The 27,967-nt window shown below is 44.2% G+C and overlaps 1 protein-coding gene across 1 annotated transcript in view; it reads right to left on the bottom strand.

The window, feature by feature from the left end:
- The window catches only part of LOC144691823 (uncharacterized), a 94,132-nt gene extending 67,255 nt beyond the window's left edge, over positions 1 to 26,877 (bottom strand). Inside the window, exons 1-8 of the mRNA XM_078560345.1 lie at positions 26,816 to 26,877; positions 14,150 to 14,656; positions 11,986 to 12,240; positions 11,157 to 11,269; positions 5,116 to 5,329; positions 4,348 to 4,485; positions 2,047 to 2,718; positions 1,015 to 1,269 (exon numbers count right to left, since the gene is read on the bottom strand). Coding sequence (XP_078416471.1) covers positions 1,015 to 1,269; positions 2,047 to 2,718; positions 4,348 to 4,485; positions 5,116 to 5,329; positions 11,157 to 11,269; positions 11,986 to 12,240; positions 14,150 to 14,656; positions 26,816 to 26,864 — 2,203 coding nt within the window. The 5' untranslated portion in view covers positions 26,865 to 26,877. The remainder of the gene's footprint in view (positions 1 to 1,014; positions 1,270 to 2,046; positions 2,719 to 4,347; positions 4,486 to 5,115; positions 5,330 to 11,156; positions 11,270 to 11,985; positions 12,241 to 14,149; positions 14,657 to 26,815) is intronic.
- Positions 26,878 to 27,967: the final 1,090 nt, after the last annotated feature.

The following is a 27,967-nucleotide window of genomic DNA, read 5'->3' as shown; positions in this document are numbered from 1 at the left end:
TGAGTAATACCTAAATTGTAAATTTATGGATGTTGCTACAGTTCTAGCTTGAATTGGAAGTACAGACCTCCACCTCCTGAACCCAATGAGTAGAGAGCAAGTGAAAAATTAAAACAATGGTGAAGTATTTACCTGAAGTAAAAGCTAAATACCGTCGATATTGGAGATTTGAAATAAAAACAGAGAGTGGGAACTGTGTTCCAAAGAGAAGTCATATCAGACTCAAATCGTTAACTCTGATTTTTCTTTCCACAGCTGCTGCCAGAACTGCTGAGTTTTTCCAGCACTTTCTGTGGAAAGTTTACAGCTCTATTCTCGCCACACCACCTGCTCAATGCCATTTAAAACTCCCGGCTTTTGAGAAGAGTCAGCGTTAGGAATTATGATTATATTAAATACTAAGATAAAAGCAAAATACTGCGGATGCTGGAAATCTAGAACAAAAACAAAAATACCTGGAAAAACTCAACATTTCTGACAGCATCTGCAGAGAGGGATGTTTCGAGTCCGTATGACCCTTCATCAGAACTAAGACATATAGAAATGAGATGAAATATAAGCTGGTAGAGGGGGGGTGGGTGGGACAGGTAGGGCTCGATAGGGGGCCAGTGATAGGTGGAGGCCAAGAAGAGACTGCCAAAGATGTCATAGTCAAAAGGACAAAGGGGTGTTGACAGTGGTGATATTATCTAAAGGATGTGCTAATGGGGACATTAAGGGTAGATTATATTAAAGTTGGGGACCCTTGACACAATTATGTGACTTTCACTCAGAACCTCATGATCGTCCATCACACTGGTGCCAGCGATACTCAAAGGCAAACAGGTACAAGGCAAGAAGATGCCCTGCCAGTTTAGTACTTCTAGCTATATTTGGCTCTCCTTGAGCAAGAGCGCTCCTTCAGTTCTCGCAAGGAAACTTATGACTTCTTCCAATGTTCGGTCCTCCATTTTCACAGCTCACGTTCAGGAGTGTGATGAGAAGGGGAAGCAAAATCTGGTTCATCAAACATACCTGTCCTGACCTTCCTTGTAATTGTCTGCTGCTGACCGCAAGTTGTAGTGGATATTATTATCTGATATTCAACGTCAGGATGCAAACCACTAAATTCTGCTGCTTGTTTCTCAGTTCGAATTTGGTTCGTATAGTTCCCCGCGGAGATTGTGACATTGAAATGAGTCTGTTCGAAAGCATAAATGGTTTCCCAGGTAATGGAAATTACTTCACTTTCCACCATTGTCAAATTAATATGCAGGAACCTCAATGGTACTGTAAAAAAAAAGATTTATTACGAAATGACAGAAAGAAAGTAACACACATTTACACAGTACTTATATCACAAAGTGCTTCATAGAGAATGAAGTACTTTTTTAAAAAAGCTCACTATTATAATGCTGGAAGCATGGAGCCAGAAACAACAATGAGTAACCAACCAGATAATACATTTAAAATGGCCTTGGGGATTCACGATTATTGGCCAGGACATCAGACTGGATGTGGCATTAGGGAGAACTATTGACTTCCAGGTGCTGAGAGATGGGGAGAGAGATGGACTTGGTGCGGGAGGACAAGAGGGAAGCGAGAGCTCTATTAGTGTTGGAGCATGAATGCTTTCATAATAAGAAATAGGAGCAGGAGGAGCCCACTGGGCCCCTTGGCCTGCTCCGGCATGCAATAAGACCATGGCTGATCCGATTGCGGCCTTATGTCCACTTTCCAGGCTGCCCCCATAAACCTTCTCTCCCTCCTCAAACATTAAAAAACATAACTATACCGTAACAAAACTCCCTGTCTGGTCAAAGGGGCAATTGATAACAGTTAACCATAAGGGAAATGGAAGCACCAATTCAATCCAAATGCTCATAGATTCACATCAACTCCTTCTCTGTAATATGGAGCAGTCATTGAGTTACCAGGATCCTACATTATATAGTCTTAAGAATATGAGGGGAAAGACCCTTCTTTAATACAAAGTCTCCTCTGTGATGAAGGGTGCATGATTATATAATGGAACAGATACACAGTATATTAAGATATTCAACTTACCACAGGATGTACTGAGTGATGTAGATACAGGGGTGTTAATGTTTGGGGTGGTGCTTGACCTGAAAGGTCTGCTGGTGATTGGGCTGGTGATAGAGCTGGTGATTGTGCTAGTGGGAGGTGTAGCGGTTGAGATTGTGGTTGGGGTGGATGTTAGGGTGGTGGTTGATGTGGTACCTGGGCCAGAGGTTGGTGTGGTTCGGGTGGCAGCTCTGGTGGAGTTCGGGGTGGTGGTGAGGCTGATGGTTGAGCTGGAGGTTGTGGTGATGGTTGGGGTGATGATTGGAGTGGTGGTGTTTGGAGTGGTGGTTGGGATGGATGTTGGAATGGTGGTTGGAGTGGAATTTGGGATTATGGTTGGGGTGGTGGTGCTTGGAGTGGTGATTAGGATGGACGTTGTGGTGGGGGTTGGAGTGGTGGTTGGGGTGGTGGTGTTTGGAGTAGTGGTGTTTGGAGTGGTGGTTGGGGTCGAGTTTGGGCGGCTGATTGTGGTGGAGGTAGTTGTGGTTGGGGTGGTCATGTTACCAATGGATGTGATTGAATTAGTTGTGCTGGGGGTTTTAGCGGTGGGTGTTCTGGTAAGAGTGTTGGTTGTTGGACTGCTGGTCAAGGGAATGGTGGTGTGTGGATTTTCACTGGTTGAAGAAATGATGGTCGCTGAAGAAAAGGTGGAAACTGCGGTGAAAATAAAAATCAAAAAATTACAACCAGTAAATTTGGTGAAATGTCTAAGCATAACCCAAACAAAAATTATGCCCACCCTAATATTGCAAATCAAATAGCAGCAGTATTTCAGGTTATCACTTAAGGAGTTCAAAGGTTGTTAGGGTTTAACATCACGCAGCTGGAATTCAGGTAATAGGTGGTTTCAGAAATCGGATGTACATCAAGAGATAACACTTTGGGAGTGAATGAGTACCCGACATAAATTGGCAGAAGAGGAAATAGTAAAATATCAATGCCAGTCTACTGCTTTTCTGAGTGAATCGAATCCCATATTATTGGGTTTTCTGTGGATGCACTCACCTGCCTGGATTTCCTGCACATTAATTTAAATATATTCTTAAATGCTCTCTGAAATAGCCCAGGGAGCCATTCAGTTGTATCAAACCACTACAGAAAAGTCAGAAAGGAATGAAACCAAACAGACCCAAACTGAGCGTCAGCAAGCAGGTTATTGCCAAGCAAGTGCTGCTTGATAGCACTGTGATGACGCCTTCCATCACTTTACTGATGATGGAGAGTAGGCTGATGATGCGGTAATTAGTCGGGTTGGATTTGACCTACTTTTTGTGTACAGGGCATACCTGAGCAATTTTCCACATTGCTGGGTAGATGCCAGTGCTGTAGCTGTAATGGAACAACTTGGTTAGGTGCGCAGCAAGTTCTGGAACATAAGTCTTCAGTACTATTGTCAGAATATTGTCAGGGTCCATAGCCTTTGCAGTACCCAGTGCCTTCAGCTGTTTTTTTGATATCATGTGGAGTGAATCGAGTTGACTGAAGACTGGCATCTGTGAAGCTGGGGACCTCTGGAGGTTGCCGAAATGCATTATTCACTCGGCACTTCTGGCTGAAGATTGTTGTGAATTCTTCAGCCTTATCTTTTGCACTGATGAGCTGGGCTCCACCATCACTAAGAATGGGGATATTTGTGGAGCCTCAAACTCCAGTAAGTTGTTTATTGTCCACTACCATTCGCGACTAGATGTGGCAGCACTGCAGAGCTTAGATCTGATCCATTAGTTGTAGAATCAGTTAGCACTCTCAATCACTTGCTGCTTATGCTGTTTGGCATGTAGGTAGTCCTGTGTTGCAGCTTCACCAGGTTGACACCTCATTTTTATGTATACCTGGTGCTGCACCTGGCATGCCCTCCTACACTCTTCATTGAACCAGGGTTGATTCCCTGGCTTGATGGTGATGGTAGAGTGGGGGATATGCCAGGCCTTGAGGTTACAGATTGTGGTTGAGTACAATTCTGCTGCTTCTGATGACCCAGAGCACCACATGGTTGCGCAGTCTTGACTCGCAATATCTGTTCAAAACCCCATTTAGCATGGTAGTAGAGTGACACAACATGATAGAGGGTATCCTCAGTGTGATTGATATCTATAGTTCCCTCTAAACAACTATACGAGAAAGTTCCTGGAGTGTTCCTGCAGGCAGTTAAATTAGAGCATGTGTTGTTCCCAGTCTGACACTCCTCAATGTCTGAGACAAGAATTAGATCAAAACAATCAATTGGAGTAAAGGTTTTTACCCAATGATTTAAAGCAATATTGAACTCAGGTAATGTCCTACCTTCACATGTCCTCCCAGGTACACTGGGGCTTATGTCTGTGAACCCAGCGTTACACTGACAGGTGTAAGTTGCGTTCTGTCTGATACAAGTTCCATTAACCGAACAATCATTCAGCCCAGGCTGACAGCTGTCTCTGTCTGTAATGAAGAGGGAAAATCGGTGTTAAAACACTGCTTCAATCTGAATTTAACCAGCTTGGAAGTATTTGAAGAACTGATAAGTATGGAATTTCATGTGACTCCTCATTCCTCACGTTAGTCCAATAGAAATGTCACCTCCTAATGGTGAGGAACAATCAATACAGCAAAATCCCAAAACAGCATGGGGAGGTGGACCATGTGACATGAGCTGAATAATGCAGTCAGTTTTGAGTCAGTCATAAAGAATGACTACATTCTACATTCTCTTCCGCTTGCAGAATGAAATAACCAAACTAAACATTATTCAAGACTGACATGCTCTCTCTTCTCGCTATGAAGTCAACTGATGGAATCAAACCTCATCGGATCATCAACCACATGTGCTTTGCTAGGAATCCCAAACTGTCGAACTCTCCCCAGTCCTCAGTCTTCCCTTCCTCCTAAACACTACAGGCTTTGAAAAATCAGGTTTGGGATCACCTATCCACTTTATGATTCAGCTTTCTCTGTTCTCTTTAGTTTTTAATGTCACCTATAGGTTAATCTTTGGCCTTTCCTCAATTCTTCCAGAGCTTTTCCAAGGCCTCTGAGGTCAGTGATTGAAATACTCGCTGTGGAATTCCTTACCTGAAATGGTTGTGTTTTGAACATCGAACGTTGTACTGTTCTTTAAAGAATCAACAACCGATTCTTTGATATCGGTTAGAGGGACAGTTTCGTTTGTTGATGTTGTCACAGTAAATAGAACAACCACACTCCCTTCTTCAATAGATGTGATAGTAATTGTCAGTTTTCCACTCCTGATTAACTCTTGGATAGCTGGACTAAGTCCTTTTATCAACTGAAATGAAGAAAACAGTAATCCAATTTAGAGATATGTCCCACAGAATGTGAGTGCAGCCTCCTATTATACACATCAGAAAGGCAAGACTACCCACATCCATCCTTCAATCATTTGTGGAAATGAGTATGGAAGCTCTTTTAATAGCCAACTGGGATCATTTGGCACTAGTTCTGCCTCTCATAGTCAAACCAGCAAAGCCAAATTAGATGCTTTCCTTCCTCATGTTTGATAAGGTGTTTACCAAAACTTGCTTTCACAGTCGCATCTCCTTCTTCAGTGGCTGTCTCCATCTCAGACTTATCCCGCGTGGATTCCAGCTAAAGTTCAATCCTTCATGTTTCGAATCCACCCAGGATTACAGGTATCTCTGAGGTAAACAATGCTCCTCAAGCTGCTGTTCTCACTGCATCCTGAGATCCACACTCAGTACCAGGTACCGCCGCATGTACACACTCGACCTCTAGCTCCAAGAGCACCGACTCAACCTACCTCAAAGCTGTCCTGGTCCCAATTTTCATTTCATTCTTCATCTCATCCAACATATTAACCAAACTTTTTCTCTTCCTTTCAGATGTTAAGGAGTGCAAGCTCCACAACTTATGAGTACTGCCTCCCCTCGAAATCCTTCCTCTCCTTCCCTCCCATCTGACCCCAGCCCTTCTTCTAATTCCACCTCTTCTGAATCACAGAATCGCAGAATCACACAGTGCAGCAGAGGACCTTCGGCCCATCGAGTCTGCACCGACAGGTGAGAAACACCTGACCTACCCACCTAATCCCATTTACCTGCACTTGGCCCATAGCCTTGAATGTTATGACGTGCTAAGTGCTCACTATACCCTCTGATCTTCCCCTCTTTGATACTGAACAATCTCTGCTTACAGATTCAGTTTTATCCCCTTACGCCATCACCTCTATGAATTTAAGGTTCGGCACGACTTTCAACCCTTCTTCTGTCGTCTTCGCCTCCGTGTTCACTTCTCTGGGCAGGGCTCCTCCTGCTGCTTCATGGGCCCTTTCGCCCGTCTCCAATACTTTCCCTCCACTTGGACCCCTCCCGCTGGCCTCTTACCCACTCTTGCTCTTTTCATTGAGAACCCTGAGTATGACATCGACTGCCTTAATTTCTCTGCTCCCCTCACTCCGACCTGCCTTACTCTGAACTTGCTGCACTCCGTTCTCTCAGGACCAATGCTGACTTTGTTATTGACGCCAACTCTGGGACACTTCTTCCTACCTCCCCCTGGACCATGACCCCACCACCAAACATCAAGCCTTTGTTTCCAGGATTGTCACTGACCTCATCTCCTCTGGAGATCTTTCCTCCACAGTTTCCCACTTTATGGTCCTGCAACCCCCCAACAGCTCATTTCTACCTCCTTGCCAAAATCCATAAACAGGACTGTCCTGATAGACCCATCATTTCAGCCTGTTCCTGCCCCACTGAACTTAATTCTGCCAATCTTGACGCTATTTTTACTCCCCTTGTCCAGTCTCTTCCCACCTACATTTGTCATTCTCCCAACACCATGGGGCAGAATTTTGCCGTCGGTGAGGAGGGGGCGGGGCCCGCTCGCCAACGCGTAAAATGACGCATCCCGCCCCATTTAAATTTTCAGGAAGGCGGAGGCGCAGCAAAATCAGCTGTGGGCCCACCGACCTGTCAATGGCCAATTCAGGCAGGCCATTGCCAGGATCATTTAACTAATTGAAGGATGTGCCCTTCCAACCTTAAGGTTGGCAGATCGTCCAGGAGCCCCAGCGGGCAAGAGAGAAAACATCAAACCTCATCCACCGGCGGGATGAGATTTCATGCAGGGTTTTAAAAATTGTAATAAAGTTGTTCCGTAAATTATGAACATGTCCCAACTCATGTGACATTGTCACATGAGGGGACATGTAAGGGATTTTTTTTTCTATTTTTAATATTTTTCTAAGTCCAGGTGATCTCCCTGAGGCTGCACTTAGCCTCAGGGAGATGTGCACTCTTTCGTGTACTTGCACAAAAGAGCGCACTCTCACTTTTAGGGAATCCCCCCCCGCCCGCACAGGGAGCGCATAGCGCTTTCCGCCGGACGTCACGTTGGCCAGGCCTTAATTGGCCCGCCCACGTAAAATGGCGGTGCGACTCGCTTTACTGGCGGGGATTGGCTCCACGCCCGCCGGAGATTGGGTCGGGCCCACCTGCCCAACAGGCAGAAAATTCTGCCCCATGTGTCTGTTCAACAATTTCCAGTTTCCTGGCCTTAAATGCCTCCTATCACTATGAATGTCCAATTCCTCTACACCTCCATGCACCCGGGATGGTGTGAGGGCTTCTTCCTTGAACAGAGGCCCGAACACTCCCCATCCACCACCACCCTCCTCTGCCTGGCGCAACTTGCTCTTTCATTGAACAATTTCTCCTTCAACATGTCTCACTTCCTCCAAATAAAGGGAGTGGCTATGGGTACCCATTTATGCCTGTCTCTTTGCAGGCTATGTGGAATGTTCCTTGTTTCAGTCCTACTCACGGTACCTCCCACAACTCTTTTTCTGGTACATCAGTGACTGCATTGTTGCCGATTCCTGCTCTCACTGGAACTGGAAGAATTCTCCAATTTTGCTTCCAATTTCCACCCGTCTCACACATTCACCCGGTCCGTCTCTGACACTTCACTTTCCTTCAGTAGCTTCTCTGCCTGCATTCATGGTGATAGGCTGTCTACTAACATTCAAGCCCACTGACTACCACAACAGCCTCAACTACACTTCCTCACATCCTGCTTCCTCGAAGGGCTCCATTTCATTCTCTCAGTTTCTCTGTCTCCGTCACACCTGTTCTGATGATGCAACCTTCCACAACAGCCCTTCCGACATGTCTTCACTTTTCCTCAGCCGAGGATAACACCCTCCCATGCCTGACTGTGATTGAGAGGGTCCTCAACTGTATCCGACCCGCACTTCCCACACATCTCCCTTCCCCTTCCTCCAAGAACAACAGTTGGGTTTCCATTGTCCCCTCTTTCCACACCACCAGCCCCTGTATTCAATGAATGATCCTCCACCATTTCAGCCACCTCCAGCATGACACCACCACCAAACACATCTTCCATTCCCCACCCCTGTCGGCATTCTGAAGGGACCGTTCCCTCCAAGACACCGCGGTCAACTACTGCATCACCCCAAACACCTCATCCCCTTCCCACGGCATGTTCCCATCCAATCACAGGAGGTGTAACATTGGCCCCTTTACCACCTCTCTCCTCCCTGTCCAAGGAAATCTGAAGAAGATTCATATTGGACTTGAAACATTAACTATTTCTATCTTCACAGGTGCTGCCAGATGTGCTAAGTTTCCAGCACTTTGTTTTTAATTCCAGATTTAATGGACAATCTTTTCATTATCTAGACTAAATATATTGCTTAGATCCCACTTTTTTTTTGATTCATTCACAGAATTCGGGCATTGCTGGCTAGGCCAGCAATTATTGCCCCTTCCTAATTGCACTTGAAAAGCTGGTGGACTTTGTGAATCGCTACAGTCCATGTGGTGTGCTGCGCTGTTAGGGAGTGAGCTCCAGGATGTTGACCCGGCAACAGTGAAGGAACAGCGATATAGTTCTAAGTCATGATGGTGTATGGCATGGAGGGAAACTTGCAAATGGTGGTGCTCCCATGCATCTGCTGCCCTTGTCTTTCTCGGTGGTAGAGGTGGTGGGCTTGGAAGGTGCTGTCTAAGGAGCCTCAGTGAGTTGCTGCAGTGCATCTTGCAGATGGTACACACTGCTGCCACTGTGCGTCAGCGGTAGAGGGAGAAAAAGGCTAAGCTGGTGGGTCGGGTATAAGTCAAGCAGGCTGCTTTGTCCTGGATACTGTCGAGTTTTTTGAGTGTTGTTGGAGATGCACTCATCCAGGCAAGAGGAGAGTTTTCCCATCACACTCCTGACTTCTGCCTGGTAGATGGCGGACAGGCTTCTCGGAGTCAGGAGACAGGAGTCAACTTACTCGCCACAGAATTCCCAGCCTCTGAAATGCTCTCGTAGCCACCGTATTTATATAGCTGGTCCAGTTCAGTTTCTACTGTTGGTAACTCCTAGGATATAGACAGCTGGGGATTCAGCAATGGCCATTGAATGTCAAGGGATGATGGTTAGACTCTCTCTTGTTGAAGATGAACATTGCCTGCCACTTGTGTAAATGACACTTGGCATTTATCTGCCCAAGCCTGAATGTTTTCCAGGTCCTGCTGCACATGGACATGGACTGCTTCAGTATCTGAGGAATTGTGAATGGTGCTGAACATTGTACAATCATCAATGAATATCCCCACTTCTGAGTTTATGAGGGAGGGAAGGTCATTGATGAAGCAGCTGAACATGGTTGGGCCAAGGACACTACCCTGAGGAATTCCTGCATCAATGTCCTGGGGCTGAAATGATTGACCTCCAACAACAGCCATCTTCCTATTTGCTGAGAATGGCACCAACAGCAGAGAGTTTTCGCCCTGATTCCCATTGGCTACTGGTTTCCCATGGCTCCTTGAAGCCACACTCGGTCAAATATAGCCTTGATGTTAAGGGCTGTAACCCTTTAATAGCCAACCGAAGAAGAGTCATATTGACTCAAAATGCTAACTCTGTTTCTCTCTCCACAGATGCTGTCAGACCTGCTGTGTTTTTTCCAGCATTTTCTGTTGTTATTTGGGATCATTTGACACTCATTCTGCCACTCACAATCAAACAAATAAAGTTAGATTAAATGGTTAATCTTCTCATTGACAGAATTAAATGTATCATTTGTATTCCGCTAAGTGCAGAGTGGCTGTAGCTGTGCTTATAAAACAAGAGCCACTGTAACTCATTGTGGGGTAAATACTTTTTAGTTATTGCTGAGAGTTGCAATACTGTGCAACAGAACGAGAAATGTTCATTTTCCCTGAGCTCAGGATTTCAGCACACTGTAATCAGCCAATCACACAGGATTCCAGTTGGCTACCCAACTATGATGGATTCCTTTAACTGATAACCCTACATTGACATGTCCATGTTAACGGTGATTATTCATATAAGAGATTTTACTAGTCATGCTTTGAATGAATCTCCTCAGCTGAAATTGCACTGCACAATGCTGGTAACGTGAAATTATTCCTATGAAATTCTTCTTTTATAACAAAGGTGCTGATTCATTCGGTGGAAGAGAAAGGAAGCATGATTACAGCAGATAGCACCAGTAAATAAGGCAGCATTAACTCAGACATAATGGGCTGAATTGCCACATTCTGTGCTGCCAATTCCAAGGTTGATTTTAAATGAGGAAACAAATTTCACATACATTAATGCATCCATCGCTGATATTGTTCAATAGTCTACAAGTTAGATGGGAGTTTTTAAGCATAAATAAAGGTGCATTGTGTTTTAAACAGATCATTAGTAGTTAATGAATCATTTTCTATTATAATTCAGCCTAGTTATGTCTATTTCCCTGTTTTTTTTCCCTGTATTAACTAATTAAAATGTGCCCTATGGCTACAGTTTAGATGGGAAAAATTAAGATCTTCAAATTGCCCATGATTGAGCATTGTTATCCGTGCATATCGTGACCCAAATAGAAATCTTGGGAAAGTATCAGAGAAGAACAGTAATGTGTGAGAACAGTTGGCAGTATTCAAATATCCATCATCTACACTGAGTACAAGGCACTTTAATATAGACTTTGAAATCTCACAAGCAGAAAAGATAGTTTCACATGTCTCCATATTTGCAAAAACATGCCACAGTCCATTATTTTTACATGTATTGAGTCCCCTGACTCTTTTCCCCCCTGACATGCAACAATAACTTACTTCATCTGTGAAGTTCTTTACAAAGTCTTTGTACTCCTGGCTGCTTTCATTTTTCAGGTCTGATGTGAACTCCTTATTTGTAATTCTTGTTGACACCTCCACTACCGAGGCAGCTTCAAAAAGTGAAAAAAAAAGTTACTTCTTGAGTAATACCTAAATTGTAAATTTATGGATGTTGCTACAGTTCTAGTTTGAATTGGAAGTACAGACCTCCACCTCCTGAACCCAATGAGTAGAGAGCAAGTGAAAAATTAAAACAATAGTGAAGTATTTACCTGAAGTAAAAGCTAAATACCGTCGATATTGGAGATTTGAAATAAAAACAGAAAGTGGGAACTGTGTTCCAAAGAGAAGTCATATCAGACTCAAATCGTTAACTCTGATTTTTCTTTCCACAGCTGCTGCCAGAACTGCTGAGTTTTTCCAGCACTTTCTGTGGAAAGTTTACAGCTCTATTCTCGCCACACCACCTGCTCAATGCCATTTAAAACTCCCGGCTTTTGAGAAGAGTCAGTGTTCTTGCCACAATAAGTCATAGGAATTATGATTATATTAAAGTTGGGGACCCATGACACAATTATGTGACTTTCACTCAGAACCTCATGATCGTCCATCGCACTGGTGCCAGCGATACTCAAGGGCAAACAGGTACAAGGTGCCCTGCCAGTTTAGTACTTCTATCCATATTTGGCTCTTCTTGAGCAAGAGCGCGCCTTCAGATCTCGCAAGGAAACTTATGAGTTCTTCCAATGTTCAGTCCTCCATTTTCACAGCTCACGTTCAGGAGTGTGATGAGAAGGGGAAGCAAAATCTGGTTCATCAAACATACCTGTCCTGACCTTCCTTGTAATTGTCTGCTGCTGACCACAAGTTGTAGTGGATATTATTATCTGATATTCAACGTCCGGCTGCAAACCACTAAATTCTGCTGCTTTTTTCTCAGTTTGAGTTTGGTTCGTATAATTCTGCCTGGAGATTGTGACATTGAAATGAGTCTGTTCAAAAGTATTGTTAGTCTCCCAGGTAATGGAGATTACTTCACTTTCCACCTTTGCCAAATTAATATGTAGGAACGTCAGTGGTACTGTAAAAAAAATTATTTATTACAAATTGACAGAAAGAAAGATACACACACATTTACACAGTACTTATATCACAAAGTGCTTCATAGAGAATGAAGTACTTTTAAACAAAAGCTCACTATTGTAATGCTAGAAGCATGGAGCCAGAAACAACAATGAGTTACCAACCAGATAATACATTTAAAATGACCTTAGAGGAGACAATACTATTGGCCAGGATAACAGATTGGTTTTTGCATTAGGGAGCACCACTGACATTCAGGTGCTGAAAGAGAGAGAGAGAGATGGATTTAGGATGAGAGGTTAAGAAGTGAGTGAGGGCTCCATTAGCAATACAGCATGAATGCTTTCATAATAAAAAATAGGAGTAGGAGTTGGCCATTGGGACGCTTGAGCCTGCATCGACATTCAATAAGATCAGCTGATCAGGAAGTGGCTTTATGTCCTCTTTCCTGCCTGCCACCATAAACCTTCTCTGCCTTGTAGATCAAATATTTGTCCAATTCTAAATTACTTTTGACAAAGCCGTGAGAACATTTTAATTTATCAGCACTGAGTGGCAGCTGTTGAGGTGGGGAGTTTTCACTGACTGACTCTGCTGTTTACAGACAATATGTGCCACCCTCTTATGGGGCTTTATGTCCTAAGTGCCCATAGGATGAATCCTCTTTGTCCTGCCTGCAACACCTCTACAAATGCTGTGGAGAACCCCGGCGCCCTTACTGCTGTAACCACACACAAGATTGCTGGAGCTGGAAATACAGGGTCTGCCTGTAACTAGCTGCAGCCTTTTAAAAGCTTCACAAGAACTGAATTTCCCTCTGCCCTGAGGTGCTCAATGACGAGCATTGTTCTGTCTTACGTGACTAATGAGGAGTTGGGGGGAAGGAGCAGTGGATTAATAAAAGACTTTTAAAGTCACACTGCCTTAATCTGCCAATAGGAGGAGAATCAAGGCCTCTCATTCCAATTTTGTTTCTTCCAATGATCTTCCTTCTCTTCTGGAAATGCTGACGCCCTCAGGAATAAAAGCCACAATCCCACCCATCTATGGTCAATGGGCACCTTATGGTACAGATAATCCTCATAGTTTAGGTGATTCAGAAGGAGAAATCATCACTCAACCCAATCCTGTCTTCATCTGGTTTGCACATATTCAATCAGGGATCTCTAGAGATAGACTAGCACTGATTTCCATTCCTTAACCCAATGATTTATACAAGTTGTTAGTGACGACTAGGATCATCAATAGCATTGGAGCCACTGCAGAGACTGAGCACATAACCTCGGCTCACATTTCAGAGCAATGCTAAGGGAGGCCTGGATCATTGGAGGTGTCATCCTTTAGATCAGAAATTAAACTTTTTCCAGAGTAGCATTCATCTCATTGCAGTTTGTGATACCTTATTGTGCACAGAATAACTGCTCTGTCTACAAAGTAACATTACATATACTTCAAAGCAATTTGTTGTACCTGAAGAACCTTAACACAGACAGTAGAGATTTGTTAAGGCACCACAGGAATGTTAGTCTAACTGTCTGATTGATTGGTTCATTTGCCGTTGGAAAATCACAATCACTGTGAATCAAATAGCACTCAATTTATCTTCAAAAAATATTTTAAAAACATAACTATACCATAACAAAACTTCCTGTCTAGTCAAAGGGGCAATTGATAACAGTTAACCATAAGGGAAATGGAAGCACCAATTCAATCCTAATCCTCATGGATTCACATCAACTCCTTCTCTGTAATATGGAGCAGCCATTGAGTTACCGGGATCCTGTGTTATATAGTCATAAGAGTATAAAGGAAAAAAGACATTCTTTAATACAAAGACTCTTCTGTGATTAAAGGTGCATGATTATATAATGGAATAGATATACAGTATATTAAGATATTCAACTTACCACAGGATGTACTGAGTGATGTAGAGATCAGGGTGGTGATGTTTGGGGTGGTGCTTGGGCTGGAGGTTGGCGTGGATGTTGGCAAAGTGGTTGGTGTAGTGTTTGGGCCGGTGTTTGAGGTGGTGGTTGTGGTGGTTGTTCTAGTTGTAGTTGTGATGGTGGTCGAGGTGGTGTTTGAGATAGTAGTTGAGGTGGTGGCTAAGGTGGTATTTGGTGTGGTGATTGAGGTGGTGGTTGAGGTGGTGGTTGAGGTGGTGGTTGAGATAGTAGTTGTGGTGGTGGTTAAGGTGGTGTTTGGTGTGGTGGTTGAGGTGGTGGTTAAGGTGGTGTTTGGTGTGGTGGTTGAGGTGGTGGTTGAGGTGGTGGTGGTAAGAGAAGAAGTGTTAGGATTGGTTGTGTTAAGGGTTGTGGTGCTAGGTATTGTAGTAAGAGTCTTGGTTGTTTTAATCGTGGTGTTTAGATTTTCACTGGTTGAGGAAGTGATCGAAGTCGTAGTCACTGAGGAAACTGCAATATAAATAAAAGACAACAAAGTTTAAACAGCAAATTTGGTGAAATTGTTCAGAACCTTGGAATTCAATGTCTAACCATAACCCAATCAAAAATTATGCCCACATATTGTATCAAGTAGTTGCAGCATTGCAGGTTATCACGTAATGAGTGCAAAGGGCATTAGTGTATTAAGCACAATTATTAAAATAATGCAGACAATAGGTGCTTTCAGAAAGAGATTTCACTTCGGGAATGAAGGAGTTTTTTTATCTATTCATTTATGGAATGTGGACCTCACTGGCTCAGCCAGCATTTATTGCCCATCCCTAATTGGCCTTGAGAACTGAGTGGCTTGCTAGGCCATTTCAGAGTCAACCACATTCCTGTGGGCCCGGAGTCACATGTAAGTCAGACAAGGTAAGGACAGCAGATTTTCTCCCCTAAGGGACATTAGTTTTTACAACAATCATTTCATGGTCATCATTAGACTCTTAATTCCAGATTTTTTTTAAATTGAATTCAAATTTCACCTTTTGCTGTGGCAGGATTTGAACCCCAGTCCCTAGATCATTACCCTGGGTCTCTGAATTACTAGTGATAATGCCACTACGCAAGCATAAATTGGCAGAAGAGGGGATAGTAGTGAATGAGCACCAATTTCCATTGCTTTTCTGAATGAATGAATGAATCAAGTCCCACATTATGGCATTTTCTGTGGTTGCACTCACTCACCTGGGTATCCTGCACACCCATTTTAATCAGCAGGTCATTCACTGGACTGATGAATACACGTCATAAACACTGACCAGTGCCAACTTAAAATATATTACAGCCAACTTACAGACCTTTACAGATAGCACCAGGCAATGAAATAGATTGGCAAAATAAACCACGGCACTTATTCATTTATTTTATGCATGAGGGTGACAAAATTCAGAGAAATGCATCAACAACTCAAAACTGCAAAGAAAATTTTAAAAAGAGTACAATGCTGAATTGAGCCTTTTGCTGCTTGCAAACAGTTGGGAGCAACAGGAAAGCAGCTGTCCCCATTCTCTTTTGGAAATTGCTTCAGAACAGTTGAAAGCACCAGAAGCAAAGTCTGTAGGCCTAGAAATTCAATGGTGTCAGTGAAATGCGCACAATAGTACCCAATGTGTGGGTGGTGTATGCATCAAACTCTGAACCTAAAGTGCATCGCCCACCATCTTGGTGCAGGTCTGAAAAGAGGCGTCCAAGGCCCAGACATAAAGACAATAAGTCTTGTATATGGATAGAAAAATGACGGATGCAGTGAAATGTGATACGATCCATTTTTGAAGGAGAAATGAGGAGACAATCAACTAAATCGAACAATCCTGACGGGGATACAGTGACAAAAAAAAGGTGGTCTGACAAGTTGAGACGGCTGTTAAAAAAGTAAATGTAATCCTTGACTCTATAAACAGATGCATGAAGTGGAAAAAAAAAGGATGTGTTTCTAAACTTTTATAATAACACTGTTTAGGCCTCAACTCGTGTGCTTTAAGAAGGATATCAAGGTCTTGGAGGTGGTGCAGAGTTGATTTCCTAGAATGGTACCAGGAATGAGTCACTTCAGTGTCTAAACATGTTTTATGAAATAAGAACATTCATTTTTCTTCATACCTTGTGTGCCTTTGGTATACCTGTTGTCTGCCTAGTAATTGGAACCGTCAATTGTAACTATCTTCAAGAGGGAGATAAATCACACTGTGGAAACTGGTGAGGTATTTCCCTCTTATCCACAGCAGGGAAAATCCTGACACGTTTTCTCCTGAATTGCCCACTTCCTGTGGCTGAGGAAATCCTCCCAGAAACACAGTGTGGCTTTACCTTCCAAAAGAAACTCCGACATGGTCTGTGTTGCCAGACAAATCAAGGAAAAATGTCAAGATCAACACCAGGAACTCTTCACTGCATTCATCGATCTGACCTGACCTTTGTAAATCATGAGGCTCCATACTCCAATGATTTGGATGTCCAAGAAACTTCACCACAAGCCTTCAATTGCTTCATGATGATATCACTACAAGTGTCTTGCTTAGAAATGGAAGGTTCTGCTGTCCCACTTGTTCCTGTTCAGGTTCAACAGTTGCAGCTACAGGTGCAACAGGTTTGTCAGTTGAATCAAGTTTGGTTTCACCAACTGGAGCAGATGTTTCCCAGAAATCTTCCACTGTGACTGGAGATCCCTGTAAATTCGGCTCCTTGGATTTGGCTTCTCTAATCTGGTCAGTGTGTCTCTTCCAGATTCCACAGGAAGATGCAACATCATAGGTCAGTGGTCCCTGACACTTGATGATTCTTCCCAGGAGCCACTTTGGTGTCCCACAGTAACTTCAGACCCAAACAGATTGATCCAGATTAAACTCATGAGCTGGTTTACTTGTGACATGTCATCTCTTCTGATCAAGTTGCCTTGAACCAATCTTTCCTTTCAATTCCGGGCATAGCAAATCCATTCTGGTATGCAGTCGTCTTCCAGACATCAGCTCAGCAGGAGATATGCCTGTCGGTGAATGTGGAGTGTTACGATACATCATTAAAAAGTTCTTCAGCTTCAACTTCCAATCTGTTTGCATTCTCCCCTTCAATATGGTTGTTTTGAATGTCTGGACAAAGCGCTCTGCTTCACCGTTTGAGGATGGGTGGTAAGGCGAGATGAGAATCTGCTTGATCCCATTGTTTTTCAGGAAATATTTGAAATCCACATGATGTGAACTGTGTGCCATTGTTAGACACAATCTGCTCCAGCAATCCAAAAGTAGTGAACGCATTCCGGAGAGCATCAATGGTCTTTGCTGAAGTAGTCGACGTTATGGGAATAATGTGAGGCCATTTTGTGCGGGTATCCACCACAATCAGGAACGTATGTCCAAGAAGTGGTCCAGCAAAGTCCACATGAAGTCTCTGCCATGGGTGGTCAGGCCAAGCCCACGGATGTAATGGGGCAGGAGCAGGAGAAGACTTCATTTCGTGGCATGGAAGGCAATCACTGACCATGCCTTCAATGTCTTTCTCCGGGTGTGGCCACCACACAAGTAGACGAGCTAATGCTTTCATTTTGCCGATTCCCATGTGACTGAGGTAAAGTTCTTCTAACACTCGTGTTTGGAATTTTGAAGGAATAACAACTGATTCCCCATAACAAACAACCATTTTGCGGAGTCACCTCAAATTTACGCATGGGGTAAGGTTTAAGCTCAGTAGTCACTTCTTGAGGTACCCACCAACCCTCCTGTGTGTACAAGTAAACTTTGGAGAGCGCAGCATCCCTCTGTGTTTCAAGTCGAATTTGATCTGCTTTAACAGGTAACATGTCTATCTGGTTCACATTGAAAGCAGTGACTTCACTTTGTGTGTTGGGGCTGTGGTGTAATGGAAGTCTGGAAAGTCTGGAAAGTGCGTCTGCATTTCCATGATTCTCAGTAGAGCAAAATGTAATTTCTTACTGGTAAGCAGATAAGATCAGTGCTCCCCTTTGTAAGTGTGCAGTGGCACATGTCGGGGTTTGTGACTTTGGGCTAAGCAACCAGGTCAAAGGCTTGTGGTCTTAATGAGTGTGAATTTACGCCCACATAAATATTGGTGGAACTTCTTGACTCCATAGATTAGTCCAAGAGCTTCCTTCTCAATTTGAGCATAACTTTTTTCTGCCTTGGACAATGTGCGTGAGGCGTATGCAATGGGCTTTTCGCTGCCATCAGGAAATGTGTGGGAGGTGACAGCTCCAACGCCGTATCCAGGTGCATCACAAGCCAGGCTGACAGGCAACTTTTCATTGAAATGTGCCAGGACTTTAGCAGAAGTAGGTATACAAAATTATGAGGGACATGGATAGGGTAGATAGGAAGAAACTTTCCCCCTTAGCGAAGGTGTCAATAACCAGGGGGCATAGATTTAAGGTAAGGGGCAGGAGGTTTAGAGGGGATTTGCAGAAAAATTATTTCACCCAGGGGGTGGTTGGAATCTGGAACACACTACCTGAGGGGGTGGTAGAGGCAGGAACCCTCACAACATTTAAGAAATATTTAGATGAGCACTTGAAACGCCAAAGTATACAGAGCTACGGGCCAAGTGCTGGAAAATGGGATTAGAATAGATAGGTGCTTGATGGCTGGCATGGACACGATGGGCCGAAGGGCCTGTTTCTGTGCTGCATAATTCTATGGCTCTATAAGAGAGCTCTTGCTTGAGTTCCTTGAAATTTTCCTGACAGGCTTGTGATCAATCCCATTTTGCATTGTTCTTCAGCAGATTATTCAGTGGTGTTGCCTTGGTTGCCAAACTGGAAATGAACTTGCCGTAGTAATTCACAAGTCCCAAAAATGAACGAAGCTCCTTAATATTTTTTGGGCTGTGGTGCATTCACCACCTTTCTGGGTGAGGTCGATCACATTTCGCAGGTACTCCACTGAGGGCTTCAGGAACAAGCATTTGGATTTCTTACAGCAGATGCCGTATTTTTCCAGTCTACGCAGGACCCTGCCTAGGTTCTCTAAATGAATTGGGAGTTTTTTCCCGGAGATGAGCATGTCGTCTTGGAAGCAAATTAGACCAGGGAGGCCCTGCAGTATTTTGTCCATGGCCTGCTGGAATAAAGCTGGTGATAATGTGATTCCAAATGGTAGTCATTTTATTAATACAGACCTCTGTGTGTGCTAATGGTTGTATACTTCCTGGAATCTTCACTTAGCTGCATTTGCAAAAATGCCTGCGATAGGTCAAGCTTTGTGAATAATTTACCTCCATTCAGAGCAGCGAACAGGTCCTCAATTTTCAGTAACAGGTACTGATGCACTTCCAGGAAAGGATTAATGGTGATTTCATAGTCACCATATATTCTGATAGACCCGTCATCCTTCACTACTGGGACTACTGCAGAGCTGCCCACTCTGCATAATCAACTTTCTCAATTATCTGAAAGTTTTCAAGTTGTTCTAGTTCCTGCTCGATTTTCTGTCGCATTGAATAGGGAACTGAACGTGGTTTGAAGAACCTTGGAGAAGCTTTGGCCTTCAAAGCATCAATATCTTTAATATCTCGAAGACCTTCTTTGAAGACATCAGTATGCTTGTCTAACAAGGACTGCAACATCGAGTTGCAATGCACTTTATTTATTTTATTCCAGTCCAAGCGAATTTCTTTTAGTCAGTTCCTGCCCATAAGCGATGGACAATCCCCTTTCACAATGATAAGTAGCAACCTTACTATTTGATCTCCATATTTAGATTGAACAGACTTTTTTCCAAGTATATTCACAGACTCACCAGTGTAGGTGCTAAACTGGAGGAAGGTTTTGTCCAATGGGCATTTCTTGAAAATTTTCCCCCACATCTTCTCTGAAGCAACAGAAAGAGATACTCCAGTGTCAAACTCCATTTCAACCATTTTACCATTCAAGGCAATGCCAACTTTTAGTCCTTCATCTAGTTTCAGTTCAGACTGAATGCAATACAATTGCTCTTCTGCATTGTCGTTGTGAGTTTCACTTTCTGTCTCATGTGGACTCGCATTACTTTTGTATTTTGTTTCCAAGTAATGTGTTTTTTTAAACCTCCTGTTTATTTTCAAGCGCGACTTGTCTGTGTGCTCCTCATGATGCCCTTTTCTTGGTGGTACTGCATCATTGTGATCAGCCTTTGATCTACATGCACCCTGTGTGTGTCCTTTCCACAGCAGCGACAATCAGCAGTTTTCCACACACAGGCTTCCGCATTATGCCCTATTCCATTACAGCGGTAACATGTTTGAAGGCGAGTATACCCTGACTTTACTATTTTAACTTCGGCGTTGTTCAAATGCGCTTTCAAATCTCCAGCTTGTTTCTCTGCCATTTCTATTCTTTACGCAATCTTGAACACTTTCTTCAGTGTCAACCCTCGCTCCATTAACAACCTAGGCTGAATTCTTCCATTTCTTAGTCCACAGACCCAACGATCACACAACGCTTCTTCCAGGCAACCTTTAAAATCACAATGTTCCACTAATTTTCTCAACTCAGCCACGAACTAGGAAACTGACTCAAACCCCACTCTCATGTTGCTCTCTTCAGTGAAACTTGAAACCTCTCGGCAATAATTGCTGGTCTGGGATCAAAGTGCTTTTACAAAATGTCCACAAGCCCTCTAAAGCTTTTATCTGCTGGCTTGTCAGGAACAATGACATTTCTCAGTAGACTGACATTTTTAACTCTGATGATTGTAACGAACACTGAAACCTGCTTTTCCTCTTCAATCACATTCGCAATGAAAAGCTGGTCCATTTGCTCGACATAAACTACAAAGTCCATAGTAGCTGGATCAAAAGCCTCTAAAACCCCTAATACTGATGATCCCTCCGTCGTCACCATTTGAAGTGTTTTGTCACCTCTTAACAATTAAGAATACACACACACACATACACAGCTATCTGCTTCTGAATTCCAATTTCCTGTGTGAAAAACAGAAGGTCCCTTTATTCTCCGCCAGAGGGCAATACACCTAGGGCTTAGCACACCCTACTGGCAAGTTTTATATAACAATTCTTTCTAACTAAAATGTCCTTTTGCAAAAAAGCATAAACATTAAACACAAACATCACAAGTATATTCACTGACTTGGCTTCCACAGCCCCCTGTGGTAGAGAATTCCACAGGTTCACCACCCTTTGAGTGAAGAAGTTTCTCCTCATTTCAGTCCTAAATAACCCCATAAGACATAGGAGCAGAAATTAGGCCATTCGGCCCATCGAGTCTGCTCCGCCATTCAATCATGGCTGATAAGTTTCTCAACCCCATTCTCCCGCCTTCTCCCCGTAACCTTTGATCCCCTTACCAATCAAGAACCTATCTATCTCGGTCTTAAATACACTCAATGACCTGGCCTCCACGGCCTTCTGTGGCAATGAATTCCATAGATTCACCACTCTCTGGCTAAAGAAGTTTCTCCTCATCTCTGTTCTAAAAGGTCTTCCCTTTACTCTGAGGCTGTGCCCTCGGGTCCTAGTCTCTGCTACTAATGGAAACATCTTCCCCACGTCCACTCTATCCAGGTCTTTCAGTATTCTGTAAGTTTCAATCAGATCCCCCCTCATCCTTCTAAACTCCATCGAGGATAGACCCAGAGTCCTCAAACGTTCCTCATATGTTAAGCCTTTCATTCCTGGGATCGTTCTCGTGAACCTCCTCTGGGCCCTCTCCAGGGCCAGAACATCCTTCCTGAGATACAGGGCCCAAAATTGCTCACAATATTCTAAATGGCATACCCCGTATCCTGAGACTGTGGACCCTTGTTCTAGACCCCCCCAGCCAGGGGAAATATCATTCCTGCATCCAGTCTGTCCAGCGCTGTCATAACTGTATCCATTCCAATGAGGTCCCGTCTCATTCTTCTAAACTCCAGTGAATACAGGCCTAGTCGACCCAATCTCTCCTCATACGACAACCCTGCCATCCCAGGAATCAGTCTGGTGAACCTTCGTTATGCTCCCTCTATAGCAAGTATATCCTTTCTTAGGTAAGGAGGCCAAAAGTGCACACAATACCCCAAGGGCAGAATTTCCTGCCTGTCGGGCGGGCGGGCCCAACCCAATCTCCGGCAGGCGGGGAGGCAATCCCCGCTGGAGAAGTGGGCCCCGCCGCCATTTTACATGGGCGGGCCAATTAATGCCCACCCAGCGTGATGTCGGCGGGAAGCGCTATGTGCTCCCTGTGCGGGCGGGAGGGAGGGGGATTCCCCAAATGCGAGAGTGCGCTCTTTCACACATGCGCACGAAAGAGCACACATCTCCCTGAGGCTAAGTGATGCCTCAGGGAGATCGCTTCCACTTTGAAAAATATTAAAAATAGAGGAAAAAAAAATTTCTTAACATGTCCCCCTCATGTGACAATGTCACATGGGATGGGACATGTTCATAATTTACACCATAAATTTATTAAACTTTTTAAAACCCTGCATGATACCCCATCCCGCCGGTGGATGAGGTTTCATGTTTTTTCTAGTTGCCGCCGGGGCTCCTGGCCTGTCCGCCAACCTTAAGGTTGGACGGGCAGGTCCTTTAATTGTATAATTGATCCTGTCAATGGCTTCAATTGGCCATTGACAGGTCGGCGGGTGCACAGCTGATTTTGCTGCGCCCCCGCCTTCCTGAAAATTTTAATGGGCCGGGATGACGTTGGGAGGAACCCCCGACATCATCCCTCCTCATTTTACACATCGGCGAACGGGCCCCGCCCCCTGCTCACCGACGGCAAAATTCTGCCCCAGGTGTGGTCTCACCAAGGCCCTGTACAGCTGCAGTAAGACATCCTTGCTCCTACACTCAAGTCCTCTTTTAATGAAGACCGACATACCATTTGCCTTCTTACTGCTTGCCGCACCTGCATGTTTGGTTTAAGTGATTGGTGTACAAGGACGCCCAGATCCATTTGTACTTCAACATTTCCCAATCTATCACCATTTAATTAATACTCTGCCACTCTGTTTTTCCTACTGAAGTGGATAACTTCACACTTATCCACATTATTCTGCTTCTGCCAGGTCAGGTCAGGGGGTAGTTGAGTTGGGTGATAGTCGGGTAGGGGCAGGGTAGTCGGGTCAAGGGGGGGTAGTCGGGTCATGGGGTCAGGGGAGGGTGAGGCGGGGTGGATTTCAGTCCCCAGGGTCCCAACGCTGGCCAGTTAAGTGTCTGATGGACACTTACTTGCCACAGGCATTCCCCGTTGGATGCGATGCACCCGCCAGTTCTCTCGCTGCCAGGCGACACCCCTTTACCAACATTAAATTCCCGCCTGCGCCAGCTCGATGGTCTTTCATCGGAACAGGAAATAGTTAGAGATGTAACTGGTTTTAATCAAGTACAGAGGCAGGAACAGGAACAGGAGGACAGCAAAAGGGAAAGTGATTCTGTGGAAAATTCTGTGGAGAAATTAGCTGAGAGCTCATGAAAAGCAAGTGTCACAGAAAACTCTTCGATCCCTTTTCCATAATTGTGTCAGCCTCAACTGTGCGAAATATGCCACTCCTGTGTGTAAAAAAAAAACATCCCCACCAGCCTTGCAAAAAAGATACAAACACTTATAAATCACTTAAAATTAAAACGAAACACATTCCAGCAAACTATTTCATTAAAAAGAAAAGGGAAAGCCGATTTAAGAACAAAATCTTATACTGTCAACTCCTGTCGCCCGCGAGGGTTCCATTCCCGTGAAATCCCGGGAAAGGGTAAAATCACGTGCGATGAACTTGCGCAAGCAATAGGTCGTTATAATTAACCATGATGAGGCAGTGCAACCTGCTTATTATCAATGCTGGTCATTATTGGAATTTATTTCATTTTCCATAACTCTGAGAGCTATGGAAGAACAAGGAGCTAATGAACCATTGGCATTCTCCATGGTGCAATGACTGTGGTGGTGAGTCAATCATTGGTAACAAAGTCATCATGAACATTATTTGAAGAACGAACAAATCCTGCAGGATTTTTCAGATGATGGGGTTTTCCGCCCCCCCCCCACCTGAGGGGGAGCGCATACCCCCCCACCCCCCCCACCCTCCCCACCCCCCCACCCCGATATCAGCTGCCCCGCAGCCATTTAACATTCGGCGGGTTGTCAATTGGCTCAGGGCGAGACTGAAGGTAAGTCCAGGGTTTATGCAGGGCCTGGCTGGCAGACCGCAGCAAGGGGAGTTAATTGGCCACTAAGGCCCTCCAAAGGACCAAGGGCAGGCAGGTCACCAGGTGCCTCACCCGCAGCCTCCCACCCACAACACCCCCACCCCCACCCCCACCCTCACAAAATGGGAGATAGGTCTGGGGTGGACAGGGGGGTTAACAGGCAGCTAAGCCATACGTTGCATTTTACAAACCCACCCGCCTTCAAGCCCACTGGCAGGGAACTGTAAAATCCCACTTCTTTCTGCCTGGCTATGATGCAGATGAAAGAGGAGCACACCGGTGCTTTCATAGCAACACAGGAAAGGGAGTGGGCCATCAGCCTCGCCAGTCCAATTGAATCAGACCAGGACTGATCTGCACCTCAACTCCATTTACCCTTTCTTTGATCCATAAATCTTGGTTCCCTCACTTAACAATCATTCTCCACCCTGAAGGTTTCGATTGATCGAGCATCTGCAGCCTTTTGGAGGGGAATAGTTTTCTATCCTTTCTGTGTAAGAGAGCTAGCATATTTCTTGCCCACATGACCTAACTTTAATTTTTAGCTTGTGCCCTCTTGCTCTTGATTCAGATATATTGCCTATCTATAGTTGCCCTCGGAAGTTGGTGGTGGGCCTTCTTCTGGAACAGATGCACTCTTTGCGCTGTTGCTACTTCCACCAGGGGCGTTGGGTAGAGGCTCCAGGGTTTTGACCTATCAGTGATTCAGGAATGGCAGTGAGGACACGTCAGTGACTGAATTGTGAGTGACTTGGAGGGAACTTAAGGTAATCATTTCCCTGGGGCTTCAACCCTCTCAGTGGCAGAGAGAGCAGGTGAATGATTGCACTACAACCTGACAATTTAGCATACTTATCACACAATTACGCTTAAGTAGAATGATTACAACCACTTAACACGGGTGGCCTACTACGCTTTATCAAAAAATTTCAAAATTATATCATTTTTTTTAAAAGACAAATCTCCCAGAAATATGCTGCGCTTTCCTGTCAGTGAGGACAGAAAACCAGGTGGAGAACATTCTCCTCGCTCCCCTGGGCGTTTCTCGGATTTTCCACGGGTAGTGATGGCCGACATTCAAACTATCCACTCAAACATACCAATTGTGTGCTGGTGACAAGAAGCGTCATTAATGCCTTAGCATCCCTAACATTTGAAAACAAAGTAAAACTCGTCAGCTGCTATAGGCCAAGGCCTCCACAAATCATTTCTCATTCGTTCCTGAGATGGCCTCAAGGTGCCCTTAAACATGGCTGGCCTTGCATTAACAGCACAGGTGTGGCCTGCGCATGTCTACCTAACGCAAAGGAGGCTCCAACTACTGACCCCACACCTGGCCAGCGCAGTGGAGCGACTAAAGGTATTCAAGAAATTTCAACCCCAAGGGTCGTTGCTTCTCACGGGCTCTTTGGAAGAATTTCAGTTCCAAGCGAAAGAAAATTGATGAATTTTTGCTGAACCAAAACGCAAGTGTTCAAGAAGCAAAAAGCTGTTGGAAAGTTTTTGAACATCAGGCTGTGCACTCTGTGGCACCGAAGTGACCTCCTTGAACATTACTCATCCTTTAACAAATCGCCAAATTCTTTAGGCCTGTGCTGCTAGCAAGACAGAGAGGACGTATGGTGGTTCGATTCCCACTGCCAGGTCACCTATCCTAGATTGGTCACTGTGGTCTGGTGAAATCAGAGCAAGAGACATTTAAAGGGCTGATGCTGTCGCTTCCTAGCAGCTGCATGGTGAGAGGTACTGATAGAGGGTAATGGATAACGGATAGCCCATTGACTGCTTCAGTCTCAGCAGATGCATGACCCAAAGCATCCGCACAGGAGAAAATACAAACAAATTACAGCCATTTCACGCTCTAAGGTTGCTGAAGCGAGACTAAAGACAGAAGTTAAAATCAATTATGAATGAGTAATTATTTTCTCTTATTAATATATTTCAAGATTTATTTTCAATTATATTCCTCCTTATAACATTCACAGTCATTGAATCTGTAATTCGCTGCCCATTAATTCTTCATTTTGTTGCCCATCCCACTGTTCTCTTCATCCCTCACTGCGTTTGGAACTGGTTTCCTGCTTCTCTCTTTCTAATGGCCCTTTCACCACCTGACTGAGCGAGTTTTATGTAGCAGCCAGCACACTTTCCAAATCTTTCCAAGTCTGGATCACACCTAATTCTCAGCTCCCTCTCTCTCTCTCTCTTCTATTCAGCCACGTACAGGCGCTCACCCATCATGACAGTCACACACCTCATGTGTGAACCTGACTTTTCTCCTCCGAGGTAGGAACCGGTTAGCTGTGCCTTTCCATCATTTTGATTAATTTTGCGAGGTGGCTTTGCTCAATATAAATCTTACACAAGATCAATAGTTCATTTGTTTGGCATATCAGCCAGGAAAGTTCAAAAGTATAACTTTTTAAAAAAAAATATCCTGCCAATTTTAGGTTCAATGTAACATAATCCAAATCAAATATCTATTGGCAGACTTACCTAAACTTGTAACTATTAGAAGCAAGTTGAAAATCCCTCTGGGCTCCATACTGGGACTGAAGCGCCTCCAATATCGACTCCTCCAATTGAGTGCTCGTTTTTAAAAAATCCAATTTAAACGTTTGAAAATGTTGTATAAGTCATTATAATTAAAACATGACGAGGCATTGTAATCTGCATATCATTAATATTGGTCATTGGTAGAATTTGTTTCGTCTTCCATAACTCTGAGAGCTATGGGAAGATAAGAAACTAATGAACCATTGGCATTCTGCATTGTGCAATCACTGTGGTAATGAGTCAATCATGGGTAACAAAGTCATCATTAACATTATTTTAAGAATGAACAAATCCTGCAGGATTTTTCAGATGTTGGGGTTTCCTGCCCTGCCACCCCAAGGGTTGAGAGGGAGCGCATCCCCCCCCCCAATGCCAGTTGCCCCACAGCCATTTAATGTTCGGCAGGTTGTTAATTGGTCAGGACTAGAAGGTAAGTCCAGGGTTTCTGCAGGGCCTGAGCAGGTTATTGGTGCGTTCCCATTTTGAACAAGAGGTCTTATAGTTTCAGCCTCCAGGGAAGGAATGTTTGATATTTCTCTTAGCTCCAGGTGGCAACTCGCTTCATCTGGCAAATATTCCTGATCGTGTGGAATCCACATTTTTGTGGGAGGTAAGAATGTGGTGCACCATACGTGTGATGTTGTTGACACAGATAAGCCTTTGCTGTAACCACTGCACTCAGCCTTTTCTTGATACAATGTGAGGTGAGTTGAAATGGCTGAAGGCTAGCTTCTGTGGTGGTGGGGACCAGAGAGAAGGCCAAGGTGGATCATTTACTCGGCACTTCTGACTGAAGATGGTTGTAAACACTTCAGCCTTTATCATTCACATCCATGTGCTGGGCTCTGTCATTACTGAGGATGAGGATGTTCCAATTCCCATAAGTTGTTTAATTGGCCACCACCATTCACTACTGGATGTCTCAGCAACGCAGAGCTTTGATCTATGGTGGATTCAGAGAGCCCAGGACATGGAAAATGGGTCAAAGAGATCATGTGGTAGGAAAGCCTCATTTACTTCAATTATGATAATCGCCACCCTCAACATCTTGCACAAGCATTTGTTTGGGAAGTGCCCAGGCATTAAGGGAGG

Source organism: Cetorhinus maximus, chromosome 16, assembly GCF_964194155.1.
Source record: "Cetorhinus maximus chromosome 16, sCetMax3.hap1.1, whole genome shotgun sequence".
NCBI classification, from domain to species: Eukaryota; Metazoa; Chordata; class Chondrichthyes; order Lamniformes; family Cetorhinidae; genus Cetorhinus; species Cetorhinus maximus.
This window is presented reverse-complemented; position numbering and strand designations above follow the sequence as displayed.